Genomic DNA, 24,003 nt, shown 5'->3' with positions numbered 1-24,003 from the left:
AACATGCATGCTACATGTGAACTCTACGTTCTCACTGCTTCTTGCACTGTTTGAACTGTGAACCAAACATGCGATCCTTTAATCTGCACTTCCTGAGGTAGGAGCCACGCTGTGAAGGGCGCTAACTGTGAGTGAGAGAGGAGAGCTGAGTTTTCTAAAGTAGCTCTCCTCCAGACTGAAGTCTCGCCCTTTTGACTGTAATGTCACTTTGTCAATAGACAGGTTGACTGAGAAGGTTGACGTTCTGCATTTTAATCACCCTACTGCCCAGGCTTTTCACATTTTCTGAGGTTTTTAATTATCCAGCGCACTGGGCTGGCTCTGCAGCGAGAGGGCCACGTGCTGCGAGAGCTCCTAGGGTGAACATCAAGCTGTTGCTTCACACGCCCACAGGTCTAAGACTATGAACACTGAGAGTGTATAAGGACACTGCTTGGGGTCTCCAATGAAATTATGAATTTAATTGGATTGGAAATGTGCTACCCTTGGGCTGGCATGTCGGACTGCATTAGGCAGCCATCAGCCATTTCCCTCAACCGCACGATGGGTGGTAGTGGATGAGCCATGTGAGAAAAAAAACTGAGCACACCTTACAGTGGAAACATGCAAACGATTCTCAAATAGCTAAGAACGATTTTCATGCACTTCAAACTATATGCTTCATATAACTGAAGTTCAAAATATATAATAGCACATCAACATTATGTTAAGTACCAATTATTTTTTATAATTTTCAGTTCAAACGCACCCCACCCCCCAAAATAATAATAATAACAAATATGTAATATAAAAATATAATATTTTGATTGTATTTATATTGATATCATATTAATATGATAGCTACCTTCAGTCATCCACTAGAAATCTTAAGAGCACAACCAGAGATAGTACGCAACATTTGACTTCATGAATATATTCTTTTTAAGAGCCTTTTAACATTGAACTTAATGGCCTTATTAAAACCAGCTCGTTAATTACATTAGCGTCAAAGGATTATAACTCCATGAGAACATTACAGCAAGGCTGGTCCATCTCATTTCACTGCCTGGCCCGTTGCAGCTGCTTTAATGTGTAAAAAAAAAAAGTCAGCTGAAATGACTTTTAAGAGTACTTTAAAGAACGCATCAAATCACTGGATACAGCAAAGGTCAAAGTAATCAACACAGAGAGCTGAAGCTGTCATTACACTGGAGAATCCAGAGCGTTATTTCTTTTCGTCATTAATATTCCAGAAGTACAGCAGATTCATTAATATTCCAAAAGTACTGCAGGATGGGGCTTTCAGGGATGCCTTGTTAAAAATTAATTGCACCATTTTTCTATGATTATTATACAATCGCATCATTTTAATTGTCAAGGTAATGTCCTTTCTACACAATATTTGGTAGATTTTGTTTGGTCTGTGGTAATGTTGAGGTGAATTTACACAAATAATTTTGAATGCCAAGTTGTTTTAAAAAGCCCTTTACACTCTCGCCTAAAGGGTAACTCTCGCCAAAATTGAAGCCTCTTTTTGTTAATCTACCCGAGTCAAACTTTCGTGTAACGTAACATGAGGGGAGTAAAGATGGAAAGCTCGTTTCCATATAAATTCACGGATAATTTTTTTATCTAAGTTATCATGACATTTCCTCATATGGAGTCAGTTCATTACATTGCATTCGGAGATCGACTTTTGACTGACAAAATTCCAGCCACCGGAAACACTAACTGATAAAGTGAGTTGCACAAAACCTTTCTTTTTAGTAAACTTTGTGTACACAAACAATGTACTCAATGCTCAAGGTTCATGTGTAGAGCCCCTGTTGATACTTCGAGCACAGTTTTATGTTGTGTCGAGCCTTCTTAGTGTTTTAAAAATAGCGATTTTGATGCTATCATAGAAGTGGCCCCATGCACTCCCATTCAAAAGGCATTCTGACCTAAAACTAAAATACGGTCAAACTTAAAAGTGGCGTTTCCATTCTGATTATGCTTTCAAAATTTGACTCGGGTAGATTAACAAAAAGAGCCTAGGTTCAATTTTGGCGAGAGTTATCCTTTAAAACAGACCCCCCTTGACCCAGTGGACACCCCTCTGTCTTTGCACATTGTGCTGAGCCTGCTAAATAGTGTGTTTTAGGTGTCGGACAAACCTGATTGATCCCACTAGGGGAGATTTTATAGGACTGCAACTTCTGTTTCAGTAGCTCAGGGTCGCTGTGGCGGAATGGACACCCTGTGAGGAAGAAGGAGAAAAGATGGAGAAAACGGGTTTACAAGCATCACAAACAGTCCAAACCAATATGTTCTACTGGAAAGTAGGAACATGACCCACATGTTTTTTGTGCCCTTGGGGGTACTACTTGTGGGGTTGTTTCCAAAAAAGGGAGCCATACTGTAAATTATCCATACTGTATGATGGTTCAAATAAGTATTTTTGCAGTTATGATCATGTAATCCCGGGTGGAGATTCCAAGCAATTGATTTTGAAAATTGAGAAAATGTAAGATCTTTCCAGGGATTGATAACCCTCAATTGAATTCATGCACCCAAAGACTACAAGCAGGAAATATACACACACATGAATAGAAGGTTCAATGAACAACATTTATTTGAGATAGAAATATTTTGTAAAATTATAAATGTTTAATGTATTTCTTGTCATTTTTAAATCAAATGAAATGTTGTTCATTGAACCTTCTATTCATGTGTGTGTATATATTTCCTGCTTGTAGTATATATATATATATATATATATATATATATATATATATATATATATATATATATATATATATATATATATATATTATATATATATATATATATATATATATATATATATATATATATATATATATATATATATATATATATATATATATACATACATATACACACACACATATACATACATACATACATACATACATGCATATATATATATATATATATATATATATATATATATATATATATATATATATATATATATATATATATATATTATATATATATATATATATATATATATTAAGTTTACTGTCTATTATTAATATTAAGTTAAGTAATTTCACTTAAATGACAATTAATATGTAATTTGCATTTCCATTTAAGTGAAATTATTGAACTTAAATATACAAGCTTGATAAAAATGATCATTCTAGAAGAAAATTTCAGATGGCACTTAGAGGCTTTTGCATCTGAACTCTATACACACACATATACACACAAATATACATTACATACACAAATATATATACAGAGGAAAAATGTGAGTTTTATTTAAATAATTGATTTTCATTTTTAAACATCATATGGAAGTACACAAGTAGAAATAAGATATTTGACGTTAAAAAAGGATACAATTCCATCAGTCTTAACAGCTAGAATTTTTTTTGTTATGAACAAAAATAAATTGATGCTACATTATCAATGGAGCATTTCACTTTTAAACAAGGTGTCAGTGATGTATAGCTTTGTGACAGTGTATTCTAGAAATGAATGCCCTCCACCATTTGGCGTACTCAACATTAAGTTCTCCGGCCTTCATAGTAAGCCGAACAGTGATGCTCAATTTTTAATGGATTTCACCTATTATGTGCATTGCGAAAAGCAGGTGTTATCAATTAGGCAGCGTGGACTTGGGTATTTTTTAATAACTAATTCAAGACCACCTGCGTACTAAACAGTCTTTTAATTCTCTTCACTACAGGACTAAACATGGGCCTCGGGGGAACGATCGCATATAAAACCAACAGTCTGGCTCAGTATGACTCACCGTGGTAGTCGCCTTGGCTGGGTGGGTTTGACAAAATCACCTTCATGCAACTGAAGGGGGTGTAGTCAGTGCGCTTGCCTTCCTTCCCAAACATGTGGCGGACGCTGTAGGCATATGCTTTATCAAACTGCAGAGCAAGACAAAGACGAGAGAGACTGTGAGTTTGAGGGAGAGGACAGTAAAGCATGCAAGAAGAGGGGTAGGAATGGTGGGGAGGTTGTGGGTGAAACTAAGACATTGTCGTACATCAAGTGGGTTGTGGCAGGGTGTTTTCCGCTATGAAATATAGAGCTATTAGCAGGGACCTGCTGTAGCAGTGTCGCCAAACCGCAGACAGCTGTGACTGGATTATGGATAATGTGGCTGCTCTCTCTATCTTTCCCATCCCCCATCTCTATTTCACTCTTTACACACAAATCTCGTGTCTCTGAGGCATCGCCATCAAACCAAATTAAACAAATTAATGCATGCAAAGGAAAGCCATTCTGTTGAAGAGCTACTACCTCAAGCAGAAATATAAAATAACAGTGTAAAAGGTTCAGAGAGCAAAGGAATTAACATTTATAATAACATTCTAATGTGCAATTTTCAATACATTTTTTATTACAAATAAACTACCGTTCAAATGTGTGGGGTCAGGAAGAATTTGTATGTTTTTGAAAGAAATCTCTTATGCTCACCCAGGCTGAATTTATTAAAGGGGTCATATAATGGTACATGCACTTTTACAAGTTGATTGCACTGAAATGTCTGTTGGCAGTGCCTGTACACAACCATCCTATCATGATTAAAATCCATCCAGTGGTTTTGTTTTAATCTCCATATATGTTTGACCATCTATGAAATCAAGCCGTTCGATATTGTGACGTCATAAGATCGTACGCCCCTCCCGCGATTGTGATTGACAGCCGTGTTTCAACACAAGACCCGCCCTGAGCAAGCTGTGACAGCCGTCGTCATAGTAGTCCGCCATTGTTGATATGCTGGAGTAGAATGGCGTCTAAGCGATTGTGGTGTTCTGTTCTTAGATGTAATAAGGAACACAGCAGTCATTTGGATGTTCCTAAATCTGAGCCGTTGAAGATGCAGTGGCTGAGTTTTGTTTTTGAAGCGATATGCCCAAAGGATTGACGCGGGGATTCCCTCACGGGGATTCCCCACGATCGTCCATGCTTTCATGTTTACGCGAATCATTTCACACCAGACAGCTTTACAAACGAGAAAAAACGGATCGGTACCAACGTGTTACTGCTGAACCTCCAGAAGATGTGAGTGTAATGTTTTATTAACCTTTATATTAGTATTTATATTAATCTTTGCGAAATTTGCTAACCTTGCTGCAGGCTTCACAATGAATGCGTCTAAGGTTTACACTCAGGGTACATTACTGCATGTTTTCTATGTACGACGTTCTCAATATAATTCATAATCACACGTTTATAACGAATAACACGTGGTTATTGTGTTAGATACGGTGTACCCACAGAACAGAGGGGCGGGGTGAGCAAAGCTCATTATCATTTAAAGACACATGCACTGAAACGGCGTGCTGAAAACAGAGCTGTTTTTGACCAGGTAAAATTAGTGTTTTCTTACAATACTAATGAGAATTTTTAATTAAAGTATATTACAAACTTTTAATTTAGACCCTAAAGAATCATATTAGCTTGTACAAAAATGGCATTATATGACCCCTTTAAATACAGTAGTATCATGAAATATATACATATATTTCCTGTATACTCAACTCATCTTTATTTATATAGCACCACTAAAAACAACAATTATTGACGAAGGTGCTGTACACTATATCAAATATCATCAACATTTAACACAAATAATCCATTCACAGATTTAAAAACCAGCAGCAAGACTTTAAAATCAATTCTGTAATGAATTGGGAGTCAATGCAGAGATATCAGAACTGGAGTGATGTGCTCTCATTTACACACACCAGTAAGGAGCCTAACAGCTGCATTTTGTACCATTTGCAGACGGTTAAGAGATGCTTGGTTAATACCCATATAAAGGAATCACCCTTTCAAAGTCCTTAAAATAAAAGAAAGAAATTATTTTACTTTAGCTAGGACTCTGAGATGAAAAAACTGGTTTTGACTACCGTACAAATCTGTTTGTCAAATTTGAGACCACTATCGAAAAACATGCCCAAATTCTTCACTAGGGGTTTCACACATGGAGACAAATGGACAAATTTTAAGCAAGGACAGATAGCAGCTTCTGAAGATTCAAAAACTATAATCTCAGTTTTGCCTTCATTGAGGTGAAGTAAATTTAGGGACATCCAGACCTTTACATCCGCCAGACAAGCCACAAAATACAAAAAAACATGTTGTTTGATCCCAGGAGCAAATAGATTTGGGTATCGTCAGTGTAACAGTGAAATGAGATGCCGTGTCAAACACAACACAACGTGGGAAAACAACCCCAGGGGAAGCATTTACAAGGAGAATAAAATCGGAGCAAGAATAGAACCTTGAGGGACCCCACACTTACAAGAAGCTGCATCTGATGTAAATTCACCGATATTAACAGAGAACCTTCTACTATTAAAATAGGATTGAAACCATTTAAGAGCATTTCCCTGAATGCTCATCCAGTGCCCCAAACGAGAATTACAATAGTCAAGCCTAGTTGAAATAAAAGCATGAATCACCCTTTCAAAGTCCTTAAAAGTCCTGAATGCTCATCCAGTGCCTCAAATGAGAAACAGAGTGGTCAATCATGTCAAATGCAGCACGCAAATCTAGCAGCACTAACACAGCAGACTTGCCAGAGTTGAGAGTCAGTAAAATATTGTTTAAAACTTTTACCAATGCTGTTTCAGTGGAATGGTTTTTCCTGAAACCTGATTGGAGCACTTCAAAAATCTCGTTTTTATTCAGAAAGCTCTGTAGTTGGTGAAACATTATTTTGACTAAAATTTGTCAGAACTATCGGGTCTAAATTTGACTTTTTGAGAAGTGGAGAATCATGAGATGAAGAGGAGATATTTAGCCTAATATGCCTCATCTGATCCACAAAAAATGTATAAATTTGTCACACATAGCCAGAGACTCTGTGGGGAAAAGACCAACAGAGGGGTTAACATTAAAATTGCTTTTGGATTGTGATAATTCTTTTCAATCAGATCTGAAAAATACTTAAACTTTGCTGTTTTCACCACTTTCTGATATTGTACCAAATTGTCCCCAAGTATTTATACACACACACATATACATATATATACATATATACACACACATATATACACACATACATATATATATATACATACATGACATATTACACCATGCCATTATTTATTTAACAAAAACTAGGCCAAAATGGAAAAGCCATGGGTGACAAACTAAGTACACCCTTACTGATTCTATAGGATTTAAGAGGGTAAGTAGCAGTCAGGCACTGCTTATAGAGTGTGATCACGTCTATAAAAGCAGATTTTTTGGTAGTTTGCTGGTCTGGAGCATTCAGTGTGTTAACGCAATGCCGAGGAGGAAAGACATCAGCAATGATCTTGAGGAGCAATCAACTGCTGCCATCAATCTGAGAAGGGTTATACGCCCATTATATGGCCAAGAATTTGAAGTCCATCATTCTACAGAATGGAAGACTATTCACAAGTTAACAAAACATTCAGAGAGTTGCCAATCTTCCCAGGAGTGAACATCCCAGCAAATTCACCCCAAGGTCAGACCGTGCACTGCTCAGAGAAATCGCAAAACACCCAAGACTCACCTCAGACTCTACAGGCCTCAGTTGACATGTTAAATGTTAAAGTTCATGGCAGTTCAATTAGAAAAATACAGGACAAGTATGGCATTTTTGGAAGGGTTGCCAGGAGAAAGCTTCTCTCTAAAAAGAACAAGACAGCACGGCTTAGGTTTGCAAAGTTGCATCTGAACCACAGTGCCATGTTTGGCGAAAACCAAACACAGCATATATGCACAAACACCTTATACCAACTGTCAAGCACGGTGGTGAAGGGGTGATGATTTGGGTTTGTTTTGCAGCCACAAGACCTGGGCACCTTGCAGTCATTGAGTCAACCACAAACTCCTTTGTATACCAAGGTATTCTAGAGTCAAATGTGAGGCCATCTGTCCGACAGCTAAAGCTTGGCAGAAATTCGGTCATGCCACAGGACAATGATCCCAAGAACACCAGCAAATCTATAACAGAATGCACTGGCCCGGTAAAAGTCTATACCTCAACCTGACTGAAATGTTGCAGCGCGACCTTAAGAGAGCTGTGCATAAACAAATGCCCGAGTAGGACAAGAAAAAAAAAAAAAAAAAAAAAAAAAAAACATATGAACATCTCATGTGGCTATTATCATACAAATTAAAAGTGACGTGAAATCTCCTTTGAGCATTACTGGGTCTTATTTGTGCTTTGCGCAGCTCTTTCTGTGTGAGAGCTGCTGTGTACATCACTGTCCACCTTGAGAAATATGCTGTATGCTTAGGAAACCATTACACTGCTTGCATTTGATGAGGGTCAGTGCATTCAATCTCAGGGCTGAACTCAATACACCAATCATGTACACTCTGGTAACTATCCAAAAGGGTAACCTAGCCCCCTGAGCTGGTTATGTCTCAGCTAAGAGATGGAGAGAGATGGAGAGAGATAGAGTAAAGACAGCAAAGAGGGGAGACAAAGAAATAGCAAGTAATAATCATCCACAGCGCTAAGATGCCATTACCATGGTAATAAAACCTGTGAACTTGACAAGGTGACTATCTACAAGGCTGCAATTAAACAGGCCATAAAATCAACTTACCCTATCACAAATTAATGACATGATGAGTCTATAGATTGAGGCAGCCCCTCCGGTTTTGATGATATATCCATAGCCCACAACTCTTCTTGTGATCTGTTTTGTCCAAATGAAATTTATTTTTAACCTGAAAATTGTGTCTTGGTTGACTGAGATTCCATCCAGGTTTACATTTCAATATTACTACAGTTTGAGCCATGCCTGATCTGTGCTGAATGTGAGCTCTAAATCTAATCTGCCTTTACAGAGCAGAAAAACTCCCCATTTGCACTTAAATTTAAATAGTAAATGGCCTATTCATAACTTTTTTACTTAAAAAAAAAAAAAAAATCAACATGAATTGCAGTTTGAAACCTGCTTATATAATGAGACGTATTTCTGAGTGAAACAGGATATTTGATGGGGGGAAAAAATGAGTAGAGCGGGACTTGATTTTATCTGTCGGGAACGGATTTGGATGATGAAAAGTGGCAGTTATACTGTCAGTAATTTTTTTTTGGAAATTGTACCTTTATACAATAGCTCATCACTGGTGCAGTACCCTTAAAGAGAAAACTTTGCACCTTATCTACCCTTAAAAGGTGCATTAGTACCCCTAAAGGTATATTTTTGCAATGTTTGTTTGTTTGTTTAAGAGTGCACATACAGGAAGTGGGCTATATACAGGAATTGGGCTAAATGGGAGTTTGCTAAAATAACAAATTTTCTGAACAGCTCTTTGACTATTGGGTAACATAATCCAACTGTTCGCACTGCGCAAGCATCAAGCACATCCCGCACTATTTTCTCATTGATGCATGTCCAAAACCAAAACATTAGACTCAAGCGCTTTGCTTAAGACAGACATACGCAACTTTTTTTCATTAATGTAGCCTATAATTAGAGTACTTCATTTACAATATAAAGGTACTTCACTGTCATTTTTAAGGCCGAATCTAAAGATAATAAATAAATAAATAAATAAACATTTTGTGACGGAACTTTCTGGGCTAAATGCGCTCGTTGTATAATGGTATTTTCACCAGCTGAGAACTCGTGAAGAGTTTATCAAATGTGTAAAGGAGTCAAAACAGAGGCAGGAATTCCACCGTTGCACACAAACCAAGATCTGCTGCAAGCCAGGGAGGAGCCCGATGGAGCTGAAGGTGTGGAGGAATAAGTCCGTAGCAGAGGTAGAGAGGCAAATGACGAAGGTGGAACCGGAGGGACCAGGGAGCCCGTTAGAGCCGGAAGGACGACGGTTCCAGGTGGGGCAGAGGGAACGAGGAGCCAAGGTTGAGGCAACTGGTCGATGGGCAAGGTGGAGTAGTGCGCTCGGAGGCCCGAAGCATTGAAGCATCGCTGGGCTGGGTCGGCGGAGGAGCAGAGGGGCTGGATGGGACCAGTGGAGCAGACACTCCATGGCTTTCTTGGAGGAGGAGAGTGGGAGGCTGGGTGGGACCATCAGCGACAAAGAAAGTAGTGTCGCCAGCGGCGATGAAGAAGACTTGGAGCTGGGCAGGACCGGCAGGAATGGAGAAGATGAAGACGACCTGGGGCTGGACAAAACCAGCAGAGGAGACAGGGCTTGGGCAGAGGAAGTCATCAAGAAATCGTTCAATCCAGACTGGGGAAGAGTTATTGTCGATGCTGGAAGATGAGTATGGTGGGCATTAGCTCAGGCTCAGTCTGCAGTGGGCCACAGAGATGGTCATTGGTGAGGATATCAATAAGGGATATGCACATTCTAAACAAATGCGAATGGCTTCTCTCCAAGTTGAATTTCCCATAGTAGTTTGCTCCCATCTAGTAGATGGATTTCTAAGAAGCATTATCTTGATAGGAACATTGTGCTATAGCTGACAGAATCTGGCAGAATAATCCAAAAAAGGGAGACCGAGTGCAATGAGAAACAAACTAAATGTCCATGAAAACGGAACTGAAACAATAACAGAATGTGACAGCTCAAAGTGCATTGCAAATGGCATAGGGAACATTGATACATCAATTCACGAGTAGTGGAGAGGGACATTTACACACCAGTCACTGTGCATCACTCCAACACTCGAAGTTTGAATAAAATAAAGGAGGAAAAAAACCTGTTTGCGGATATAAAGTGTGCAAGATGTGACAGTTACTAGTGCAAATCCTATGATTACAGTTAAATAAGATAAAAAACACTACTAATATAATATTGCAGGCAGTGTTGTAGCACAAATCCGTGAATGTAAAGAGAAGAGAAGTAAACTTCAACTAATATCTCATGCTCAGTGAATAGGGAGCAGTGAACACTGCATAGGGTCCCTGTCAATTGGAAGGCAGTTCATGGAGCTCTCTTCTAATGACCTCATGATCTGAATCAGGTGCGTTAATAATAATAGAGATATACAAAATATGCAGAGCGGGGAGCAGCAGCTTCAGGATTGAGAACCACTGGCCTAAGTGATGTCAGCAGAAAAGTTGTAATGAATGTGCATTAAGAAAGTAAATGGGGTCAGTTTTGATTTCACTCTGACTTTAAATGTTCACACACAGGAATCATCATAGGGTTCCCCACCTCACAGAACTCTGGTGCTGCTCCCACACTGTCAGGCAGTAACCTGCAGGCTGCAGCTCATTAGAATGCAACTAATTACTGTATTAATGTCAACTGCCTCTCCTTTATGTATGCAAATGCACATCTGAGCCATTTCATATCCGTTCCAAAGTAAACCTGGAGAAAAATCTGTACCAAAATAAACTGAGTTAATCAGTCATCATTTGCTGCAGATTATACAACAGACTCCTGGCGTGACCTGTTCCTCAATGGTTTCAGGCTCGTCTCATTCCAGATGTTTTCTGGAAATTGACTGCTACATTATTACACTTGAAAGCTCCATCACTTCATAATGCTGTTCACTGAATGCAACAGGGAGAGGAATTTGAAATGTTTCGGTCCTGCATTTTCTTGCTAATTATCATTTGATTCCTCTGTAAAATATGAATTAAGCATATTTTAAATACAAAAGGTTCAGGTAAATGTTTCATTGTACCTCTCACATTGAAATGTATTAAATAAATTTAAATGTAAATTTATTTACATCCTTAATTATTATTTTGGTTGATCCCAAGATTTTTTTTTTTAATTACAATTTACAAAATATATTAAAAATATATGTAAACAATATACTTTGATTTAGTAAAAAAAGTCAAGTTAAAAACAAAACAATAAAAATCTGAAGTATGGTTATGGTCTAACACTATTTTTCAGTTTTCTCACACATACAAGAGTGAAAGATCCTGGATATGGTCATAAAGGCACTGAGATATTGCAGGGATTTTTCTACAGTCGATCAGCACCTAAAAATTGAACTGGCCAAACAAAAGGAGTTTAAGCACTTTGCGACAAAAGGCTAGTAAAACTCGATTTAAGCTGTGACAGTCCACCCACTGTATTGAAGAGCTCAGGAGAGTGTCGAGTATTTAAAAAAAGAAAGAAAAAAAAGACAGTCTAGCAAAGCTGCTAAAACACAGCTCACTGAATTCATTTTGTGTCCTGTGGGACTACAGAAAACATCACAGGAAATCTCTCTCTTTTTGTCACAAGCACACAGATGTATGTGCAGCAGACAGACGCGGGATCTAAGTATGACCACCGGCAAGGTGGTTTTTTGTGACCGTAGTAAAAGTCCATATTAAATTGACGCCATTGATGCCAAAAAGTGGCAAGAATGATAAAAGATACTGATTTGCTACAATGAGATAATCTCTGAAGTGAATGTGAAGTCTATCACAGCAATGACAACAGTGAAAAATGTATATAAACCTATTGAAGTCCAAAATCACTGCTCAGGGTGATACAATCAGAATTTCATATCTCTGACAAAAGGCAATACTTTATATTCTTAAGAAATGGAGTGTGGAAGGGGGTGAAAACCACTACAATTTCTTAAGATTGCTCTGTAAAGGGAACAGGAAGACGAAATGTGAGTTCAAAAGATGGATGTCTCGGCAGATGCATTAGGCACAAACCCAGATGAAAAGAAAGGTTGGGACTAGCTCTGAATCTCAATGACAACCATGACTAAAGTGCCATAGATCTACTGTTGCTGTACTTGACAAATGTGCACAATTGCAATTGTTTGCTGTCCCATACAATTGTTGTGTGTCTTATTGTACGATATTATATTATATTATATTATATTATATTATATTATATTATATTATATTATATTATATTATATATATATATATATATATATATATATATATATATATATATATATATATATATATACATACATACATACATATACATATACATACATACATATACATACATACATACATATATATATATACTGAATATTACGGCTGTTGAGATTGTTAAGTGAAATGTGAAAATTAATTAAAAGTGATGATTTGATTGCCGTATTTAGATCGGCTCAAGTTGCATTAGATTACTTTTTACATGGTTTTTTTTTTTTTTTGCAGAAGCAGCAGCACTGGGCAGTATAACCAATCACATTGGTTTATGTTGAACTTATGAACAGCTAATCATGGGTGTTTAGATTTCATTGCTAAAAACGCCAGAGTTTTGTTCAGTGCGCATGATAATTTTCTCATTATAAACAACAAAGCCCAATTACAATACAAGTAAGAGATTCATTCTGCAGTGTAGACAGCCTCAGTGATTATAATGGGAGTTTTTGCGTTAGTGCATAATTAGCGCTACACTAAAGTTATAAATGCTTCAGTGATGGGAACTGTTCTTTGCTCACTTTCTGTATATAATTTATTCTCATTTTTAATAGCCATTTTGTTTTTCATGCAACTAAAATGGGTGTCCAATCATGCTCCTGGAGGACCACTGTGTCCTACCAGGGAAAGGTGATCCACTGCATGATCTCAAAAACCACTCCCAAAGCCTGAGGGGGGAGTACGTTTGTTTAGTCTTGTGTATGGCCCCATTTACCCAAACTGTCCACTCGTATTAAACCCCCTTGCTCCCAAAATTTTCAACAGTGTCGAGGCCTGAGATATCTCACAGGGAACGAACAGAGCATCATCCCAACCAATAACTGTTCTCTACTGTTTGAATGCATGCATAATGATGTCTCTTCACAGTTCCTGTCCTGCATGTTCCTCTGTTACTCATTAGCTTTTTTCTGTGTCAATTAGCGCAGTTAAGCTATTGTGGCGGGTGCATTCTTGACTGAGTAAACAGCATGAACATTTAGGGGCCTGAGTGATTGAGAGGGTCTGGTTTTCTCCAGACAGCGTGCAGGAGGAGTTGTGGGTCCCTTAGGGGCCCAGCACTCTAATTAAACAGGCAGATGCTGGGGGGGGGGGGGGGGGGATTTTCCAGACAGCCAGACCGGTAAACAACGCAGCCACTTTTGTCACCATCACAGTTCCTTGTAGAGCAGTTACCTTTTTGACACTAGGAAGGAGAATCAAATTTTCCCCATAAATTATGCTCCTCCGTCTCCCTGAGGGAAACATTAAGAGACGGAGGTGAGGAAAAGAATGTGAGAACGTAAAGAGGCACTGAGACAGGTTTGAGAAAGATTCTCATTACTCCTTGACAACCCTCTATGCACACCTTGGCAATAGAATTGCCATTGTCTAGTAAATTTTTTAGTTTACTCGCCAGACTGATATACTATACACATATATATATATTATGGCTGGAACGGTACATGTATTCGTATTGAACCGAAACGGTACAGGCGTCACGGCTCGTTGCATAAATTTACACGGAGAATACACGGTATAAAAATAAATAAAACTCGTGTGCAAATTAATGTAATGCGGAACTACTGTTCGCGGGTTCTTTAGGGACACCTAATCTGTAGCCCCGCCTTAGCTCTGAAGCAAGCTGCGATGTAAAAATTGCAATGCACTGGAATATGTTGTGTGTGTGAAAGAGAGAGAGAGAGAGAGAGAGAGAGAGAGAGAGAGAGAGAGAGAGAGAGAGAGAGAGAGAGAGAGAGAGAGAGAGAGAGAGAGAGAGAGAGAGAGAGAGAGAGAGAGAGAGAGAGAGAGAGAGAGAGAGAGAGAGAGAGGGGGGGGGGGGGGGGCGCGATCGAAAAGTCACAAAGTGTTTACTTATATTTGTGTGCGTGTGAGGCGCGGGCACGATCGAACAGTGGAAACATAAAAACATACTCCGTCATTTCGTTTAGGACATCATTCAAACTGCAAAGTGTTTAAGTTACTGTTAATTAAAATTTTAAGGAAAACAAATATATTAATCTGAAATGTAGCAAATTAATTTTCAATTCATTCAGGTACAATTACCAAACATATCTTAAGGTCTTTTTTGTCTTTTTATTAATTTATTTAATAAACTAATTATATAAAACTATTGTCAGTGCACTACAAATAAACTGGTTCTATGCCTTTACTTACTTAATAAAACTTATGTAAAAAATACAAGGCTTTGGATTTATTTTCCTTTGATAGTACAGCCTGAGACATGCACAAGCCTTCTGCATTTTTGTTTTGCTTTTCCCTCCATTGTACCGAACTCATACCGAACCGTGATGTCTGAACCGAGGTATGAACCGAACCGTGACTTCTGTGTACCGTTCCACTATTCCGTTCCATATATTTATTTATAAAAAATATGATTCCACTAAATCAGCTTAAATTTGTAAAATGGCACATCTTTTTAAATATCTGAACGTACACTCTTAACATCAGTCAATCAAGCATTATGATATTATGATAATCAAGCACTATTTAATGATAGAACTTTAGTAATTAGAACTAAAACTTGGTAACCATGTATGAATGCATATTTGTCATTTTAGCTGAACTTAGGACTGGTGGTGGTGTTTAAGATATTGTTGGTCATTCAGTGTTTCTTTAAAAAAAATAGATAATAGTAATAGATAATAGTAATTATTATTAAGAATAACAAAGTGCAGTAAATGGTAAAACTGTTTGTGCTACACACCAGCGTGTTTACGCTACATTAAAATAATAGGGTAAGAAATACCAGTTTGCAATATCAAGCAGCATAACAAGCTTTTTTGTACAGCTAAAAATAACTGGAAGCGGATGACACTGGAAGCCAGACACATTAAATTTACAAATGACTGCACCCACTCTTACGTGAAAAATAAGGTGGATAGAAAAAAAAACTGTCGCATTGACATGCAGATGTTTTTGACGGTCAGTATCGTTGCATTACCAGCTGTTTATTCGAATTAAAATATTTATCGCACTGAACATTTGTCTTGGTGTGAATTTTTTTGTGAATGGTTACCAGGGCTGTACTTTGCGATTTATGGGGTATTCTGGGTGATTTTAGTGCATTTCTGTGTGGTTTCTAAGGTATTCTGGGTGGTTGCTAGGCGGCTGCTCAGTGGCCCAAGTTCCTAAGATTATTCTGGTCTCTAGATACATGTTTGGGTCCAGTCTTTAATGTGATTTTATAGTGGGTGGGACTATCCCGTGTAAATGTCACAGAAATAGTCTAAACTTGACAAAATGTCCTGCCAAGGCTGGTTAGGACAGAAACTCAGATTTACATGCAAAAATCTTTAATCTCGTAGCTTTACTGCATTGAACCTGGTTATGATACATTTAAGGGTGTTGTTTTTATTTTAATGCTCCCCTGTTAAGGATGATTAAAGAACTGTCCCTTATTATATTTATTTATTTAAGTACCCTAATTGAAATATTCATTCCCTCACTAATTAGCTAGTTTCAAGTAGGTTTGTTTGTATTTTATTCAACAAACTTCAAAAAGGAAGGACAAAAGTGAGAAACTGAAGATTTAAAACTGGCTTTTGTTTTTCTCCAGAGATCTTCTGTCTTCTGATTATAGACTTTAATCAATAACAAAAAGCTTTTGCTTTCTTAAGAATCCAGCCATGAGTTGCTTTAAGGATGCGTAACATTTAAAATAATTACATTGCAGGTCATTTCGATTCTCTCTAAAGTACGTCTAGTCATTTTTAGTCTTTACACAGCGCTGAATCATTTAACATTCACATGGGGTGAATAATCTGCTTTAAAAGAGCATTAGCATGCAAAATATTCCACGAAAAGACAAAGGTAATTACAATACGTTTGAGCATTTTGCCAGTAACCTTTAATGCGCATGAATCACTGTTTGGCTTATTCACCCATGCTGAGGGGGCTTAAAGGATGGATGCTGGGAGCGGGGCATCTCGCACCTCCCTATTTCTATTTAATTGAACCATGATGCCTTTTTATTATTATTCTCCACCAGTGGCCTCAGCACCAGAAAGTCCAGCTTGTGGATTTGCACCACATGGGAACAATATCAAACCCGCAGATTGGCTCTTGTGGGTCATTTCTATCCTGCAAACATTTGATTGTATTGTTTTTGAGTTAAACCGGTTTATTGTAATCGTAAAACACAAGAAATACTGTGGCTGGAAGTATCATTTAGTCTCAGTCTCAGATTGTGGTTTGCATCGAGGTGTTTTGTCAAGGAGCAACCCTCTACATTGCGAGTAAATCTTCAACTAAATTGGCAAATGGCAATCTCATTGGCTGGCGCTCATCCCTGTTTTGATTTCAGCAAATCAGTTCCAGCGAAAGCTGACAACGTGATATTCATGAACCCAGCAGTTCATCAATCCTTAGTGCATTGTATGTATATTGTTATTATTAGTAGTAGAATCAGTAGTAGTACTATTATCTTTATTTCCCTATAGCGGCTAATGAACCGGAAGTCTCGCACATTCACAGAAAATAGCTTACTTCCGCGTTTAAAAATTAAGGTGGATAGGGAGGAGTGTATGACTATGACTATTTTTCCAGCTGACAGTGAATAGCAGAGAAAGAATCCAGAATCCAGCTCTCTTTTCTATGTACTCTTGAATTTGGTATTGATTAATAAACACCACAGCAAATACAAAAATCTGCACAGCTGTTTGAAAACATGTAAATACAGTTTGACTTCCCTCCTCCATGACAAGTAGCTGTCAGAAACAAAGCTGTGCAGTGCTTTGTGTTTCAGGGTATTTCTGCTCTTCTATAAGCGATGCCTACTGTTAGAGAGTGAATTGCATTCAGATTTTCAACCAAATTTTCATACTGAACATCTGTGTTGGTGTGAATAGACCTTAAATATGACAAATATAGTTTATATACACACATTATAAGCCAGTAAAGCCACATGTATGTGTCCAGACTCTTCCTCATGGCTGAACAGTAGAATATCTTGTGCTCAAGATGTGTCCCTCGGCAGTGGAGAATGGATGTGTGTGAGCAAGTCTAATGAGCGTCACCCTGGTGCACCTCACATTGTGCTCACTCAATCAAAATGAATGTTAACAGCAACCATTTAGCGAGAGAGGAGCATGGAAGGCCATATCTGCTTGCCCTTAGCTGGCCCTGGCCCTCTGCATGAATGAGACACCAAACAAAGTCCATGCCACTGATATGTAGCAGGTGCTATAAGGCTTCCTCGCTCCAAGCAGCAATCAGATAGATCAGCCACGGGGTAAACAGTAATTTATTCATCCAAAAATCAATGACTCGTGACAATATTTTGTGTGTAAACCATTTTGGTGCTGCATGCAGAATGCTGTCAGGTGAATACGCAGTTGCTTGTACTATAATTATAATCATAATTATTTATCATGATTACTATTGCTTTACTGTCAACTGAAGTGCGAAGCAACATACTGCACATTATTAACCCTGGACCAAAGGAGATAGAAAAAAAATCATCAGGCCCAAAAAAAAAAAAAAAAAAAAAAAAAAAAAAGGATTTTATCAAACCACCAGAGTTCTTTTTTACTCATCAGGGAGTGCATAAAAGCTGAACTGGATATACAGCTACCGTTAACAAGAAGTGTATCTAAATGGCAGCATCCCTTCACGCATGCTAAAGCAGAAAGGACCAGAAAGCTGTGAAAGGCAAAACAACATTGAACAAACTGCTTCATAAAGAAACACATAGATTAGTCTATCTGTGACCACCCACTACCAAAACAAGTGGTACGGACTGAGATGTTGCCACGGTTGTTTATTTGCTAGTGAAAGTGGAATGCTAATGGGAGCTTTGTGCAGTCTGATATCCTTGACACCTCGCATACATCACTCATAGAGCTGTGACCTGCATCCCACAGACTCCGCCATCCGCTGGTTCGTAAGGAAAGCTGCGTTCCTTGTGAGTGGGTGGACTGAGTTCCACCTGAGAGGGCAGACTGAGGGGGACGCAGCCACCCTGGAAATGGGGCACTTTTGCGAGTGGCGGTGCGTGACCACCAGAGAATGTGTTTGTCTGGACCTTTTTTTTTTTTTTTTTTTTTTTTAATTCACCTCCTGACTTCTTCCAGAGGAATGGTTGGCGGCTAAGAGAAAGAATATTTGTAAATGGACACCCTCTGACTGCTTTTGAGTCTGTGAAAGTGGCTTAGCAGTATTAAAAGTAAAATCACCTCTTTGAACTCGAGCATGTTTGGTGCTGGGAGTGTAGCATGGCAAAATGTCCTGTGCTTCATCTTTAAGCAGAGGCAGCACACTGAAAGGTTCTTTCTTACACAAGGACTGTTTCCAAAAAGATTTTAACAATTTGCACCATTACAGTAATAAAAAAAAACTATTTGTCTAAATAAATAAAAATAAAGCACTACAAATCAATTTAAAATTAGCAATTTATTCCTGTGATGGCAAAGCTGAATTTTCAGCATCATTACTCTAGTCTTCAGTGTCACATGATCCTTCAGAAATCATTCTAATATGCGGATTTGGTGCTCAAGACACATTTTTATTATCAATGTTGAAAATGGTTGTGCTTCTTAATATTTTAGTGGAAAATGTGTTTTTTTCAGGATTCTTGGAAGGTTCAAAATAACATTTATTAGTAACATTTAACAATTAATTTGAAAAGATAAAATGAAAGAAATGCAAATGTCTAATGCATCCTTGCTGAAATGTTCTTTAAAAAATAAAAATAAAAATCTACTGATCCAAAACTTTTGAACTGTAATGTAAATGGATGCTGGATCCTATCACAGCAACTCGGGCCACAGGCAGGGAAACATCCTGGACGGATAGCCAGTCCATCGCAGGGTTAAACTACTTTGGCATTCCCATCCAAATTTACTCATCCATTTCTATGCTCACTATATCTCTACTTGAATTTTGCTTTAGGGAACATGTTAAGAGCAAGGACAAAAACAAAGAACAAGGAACAGAGGATATGAATATTAGATTTCCCCACTTGACTGAGCACAGAAATTTCAGATGGTCTTGTGCCACAGCACTTTTAATATAACAAAATTGGCCTGGATTTTGATTTTCTGAAGGCCAGCCATTGCTAACCATTCTTGTCCTGCGAGTCCTATTTTAAGCTACTGCTGTGGAGGCAAGTGTGGAAGCGAAGCCACAAGAACTGGGATAGCGCTTGAATACACAGCTACAGGGCATTATATCACAAGAAAATGTAATTGCTTTGCATGGGGGCACTGGTCTTTACATGTAGGGTGGCATGTGTCCACTAACTTCATCTACATACTGGAATGGGATAAAAAAAAGGGTGTGTAAAGGTCAGTAAAAATGAATAAAAATTTTTTTTAATGAATTTAGACGGAGTATATGAAATACAGTGGGTATATACAGTGGGTATATACAGCAGTCGGGTTCTAGAAGCAAAATTCCCATTCATTTTCTCCATAGGGGAATTTATTTTTAACAATACCAAAGATAAACCTGCCATTAGCTCTGAGGTTGTTATTCAATATCCTTTGCTTTTGTTGAAGCCATAAGTCAACATTATTTCTACTTTTTATTAAAATAATTGTTTAACAGCGGAATTCCTTGGGTATAGGCTATAATTAAGGGCCAAGCACTGAAAGTGCTCTGGAAGTCTATTGGCAGCCCATAGAATCGTTTGCGGGAAAGTTATGAAGTTTGGCACACTGATAGTGGACAGTCTGAAATGTCACCATAGCAAATTTGGAGTCTCTAACTCAATCCCTCTAGCGCCACCAACTGTCCAAAGTTGCACTCATGTTTATGCTAATAACTTTTGAACTGTAAGGGCTAGAAACAAAATTCCTTAGTTCGATTCCCACGACGATTCTTTAGCTCATGATGATTCGTGCATTTTCCGTCATGAAAATTTTTCCGCCATTTTGAATTCTAAGAAAAACCTACTTTTTCTAACTCCTCCTAGGTCGTTGCTCCGATTTTTACGAAAATTTTATCAGATCTTCTTCAGATCATGCCAACAAAAAGTAATGTAATTCATGTCGATTCGTCAAACCGTGCTCAAATACCGCGCGAACTAATTTTACATCGTGCTTTCAAAAACAGACGTAAGGCTGTATCTCCGCAACGCTTTATCGTATTCAGACCAAACTTCGTACATGTCATCACAACGCTCACCTAGTGGTACATTACATTTTTAAAATGCTTATAACTCTGGTTGTGGTTGACTTATTTTCACAAGTCTCATCTCCTTAGGTTTCTGAATCCTTGCCGAGTCCAACGATACCAAACATGCTAGGTTTCGCTATATGGTTTGTGTAGCGTTGTGATTTAGCGCTTACAAAACATTTGCCAATAGCAAAGTTGAGGCATGATGCCAAAATGACTATTCAGGCTTTATCTCTGCAATGCCTTGACATATTGACACCAAACTTTGTATGTGTCATTTCCACCTCACTCTGACCACACCACATAAATTTCGTAATTGCGCCACCTGTTGGTCGAAAGTGATAATCAATTAAATCATATTTTTAGTTACTGTATTATTCAGCTATTTTGCCTTAAATCACCTTAAAATTTCTTTAATTGCTCCTTGCTGCAGTTGGTCTGACACTCCCAGCCATGTTGGCATGTCTTACTGTCTTCTTGCGCTTGGCCCCGATAATTGCTGTTTTCAACTATAATTTGTGTATTGTTTCTACATCTAAAAATTTACATTTTAAACGAATAATTACATATTTCTCCATCATTTTTTATTTGATAAAGTCATTTGCATGTAATTTTGCGTCATGGGATTGTAATTATTCATTTCATTTAAGATGTTAAGTACACAGTCCAGAAGCAAAGAATATTTGAAAATCAAACAAGTTTGTAATGTTGTGATCCGCCTTGTAGCTGGCTGGTTTGGTTCATGGCTTATAAAGCTTTAACCAGTGCCGTTTCCTCCAAGGAGGCAAGGGAGGCAGTGCCTTCTCAAAACATTTTATAAGAATATAATCCATAGTACAAAATATAACAAATATTATGAAATATGACCCTGAAAAATGTATAAATCCTTCGTTTTTCTAAAGTGAAACTGTCCAACAGTGCCACAAAGCAGTTAAAGTTACAGCGGGAGGCAGGGTGTCAATTGCCTTCCCTGAGTTTTAACAGACCCCATCCATGGGTTTGAAATTCTCATAGCTGAGAAAGAATGGGGAAAAGTCAAGTGATATCACCAGTTTGTGTCACATCACATTCAAATTTGAAATGACTTGAAAACATATGTGAACCAGTGAGGATTTTGGCACCTCATTTCAGAACATTTCATTTCCCCTGTACACCACTGGCTTTAACAAAGAATTGTTTAAAATCTAAAGGCTGCTGAAAAAGTGGATGGGAACTGTTGCACTCAATTACATCTTGCCAATGGAGTTAACATTTGAAGAAACTTATTTCAGTTATTTTCTTATGTTTCGCTTTGGTGAAGGTATGAATACTCGAAAAGATTGTTCAAATGTTCAATAAACGTCAAAATTCAACATGACTGGTTGAAAAAAAAATTACTATTTAAGAATTTCGCTCTAAAATACGAAAGTCCAGCTATATGTGGATTTATTGTTTGTGGTTATTTGTGGACTTTTCATTGCAGAGGTGTTTGGTAATACATTTCCCCTTTTGTCTGTCCCTCTTTATCTTCTTTCACTGCTTTTCAAAGTAAACTTCAACATCTCTTATTTCCTCCATTCTACCATTCTATTGAAAATTACCTAAATTTTCTCTCGTTTTGCTACACAATGATGTCACAGAATACTGCCCACCATTCATCTGTGACCAAGTGAATGCAGAAATGGACAGATCCATTGTGTGGCTTTATCGTTTTAGATTACTTCAGAAGCTGATATTCACCTCAATTGCAAAAGAATCAAAAACTATCATGTTGTTCCAAGTACTGTATTGTTCAACAGACAAGCTGGGCTAAACTTCACCCACTGTGTATCTACCAATGAATAATGCATTCATCAGAACACGGCAAAAACCGTTTCAGGGTATTTGTTTGCACTCATTGTAGTGGTAAAATTTAATCATGTTGCCTTAGTCCAAACATTTACTGAATATTAACTGCTAATATTAAAGTATAGATGATGTATAGCATAATCTGTAAAATTGAACTACATTCATAACAAAAATCAGTCCTGTAACAGTCATGAACACTTTACATCCTTCCAAAGGATCCAAACCGACATAGCTTGTAGAGTTGAAGGAGATTTCACTTGAAGTACTGCCATTGACACAAAAAATATGTCAGTGCTTAGCAACACTCCATCATTTTACAGTCATACACGTGCACAAAAGTAGATCAATTGTATATTTGATATCTGAGCTGCTGACACAAATACAGTCTAATAAATACTGTTATATTTTGGGGGGGAAAACAAAGGAAAACATTTAGGCACAAATTCTCAATGGTAAGCATTTCATCAGCTCGATAACAGGAACAGTAAGATATTCCTTGTTCTCAGATGAGAATAAATAAGAAACAAGAACCATAATATTAAAATGTTCACAAACAATCAAAGCAAATTTACAGACCTTTTAAGACCTGCACAAATAAACTGAACACCTTATGTCCATACAGAACAAGGACCAGTGAAGACCAAGTTGATCAGTTTGCCAATATGAAAAGTTCATTGCCCGTTTGTACAAAGCAGTTTTTTGGAAATTTTCCCTAAATATCGCCCTTAGGTTTCCCATAAACTTAAAAGAGTGTTGCAGAAAATAACCCTTACTTGGTTTCTTTAGGTTAGAAAAAAATACATAAACCCTTCTATTTTTATAACTATATATATTTATAAATGTATATATTTATAAATGACTTAACTGTCATTTTCCTAAGAATATCATAAGGCTTAAAAAAATTCACCTTAAGTGTTAGGTGGAGTGAACCGGTTTAATCCAAGTCTTCTAACAAGACACGATTGGTCGCTTTATATGACAGATATGCCAGGGACCGGAATCGGATGATTTTCTGCATGAACGCCCCAGACTGGTGACCGGACGGAGTCTCCCTGTTTTGTTGCCAGAGGCAGAGGTGTAAAGTCCAGGTTCAGGAAGCAAAAGTCCTCCTCAGTATTTTGTTCCAATCACCTGGATTTGCTAATTAGCACAGTTTTTCAGCCAGGAGATAGAACTAATTAGTGAAATCAGCTGTCTGAGTTCATGGGTGGAATAAACATGTGGCAGGACTTTTACTTTCTGACCCCTGGACTTTACACCTCTGGCCAGAGGTGCAGGCAAT

At 37.8% G+C, this 24,003-nt stretch overlaps 1 protein-coding gene across 1 annotated transcript in view; it reads right to left on the bottom strand.

The window, feature by feature from the left end:
- The window catches only part of prim2 (DNA primase subunit 2), a 76,739-nt gene that overhangs the window by 7,165 nt on the left and 45,571 nt on the right, over positions 1–24,003 (bottom strand). The window contains exons 11-12 of the mRNA XM_079855986.1: positions 3,764–3,890; positions 2,136–2,218 (exon numbers count right to left, since the gene is read on the bottom strand). Of these exons, the coding sequence (XP_079712112.1) occupies positions 2,136–2,218; positions 3,764–3,890 (210 nt within the window). The remainder of the gene's footprint in view (positions 1–2,135; positions 2,219–3,763; positions 3,891–24,003) is intronic.

This window comes from Squalius cephalus (genome assembly GCF_949319135.1).
Source record: "Squalius cephalus genome assembly, chromosome: 21".
In the NCBI taxonomy this organism is placed as follows: domain Eukaryota; kingdom Metazoa; phylum Chordata; class Actinopteri; order Cypriniformes; family Leuciscidae; genus Squalius; species Squalius cephalus.
Note: the sequence above shows the minus strand (reverse complement) of the source record. Positions and strands in the feature narration are given on the sequence as shown.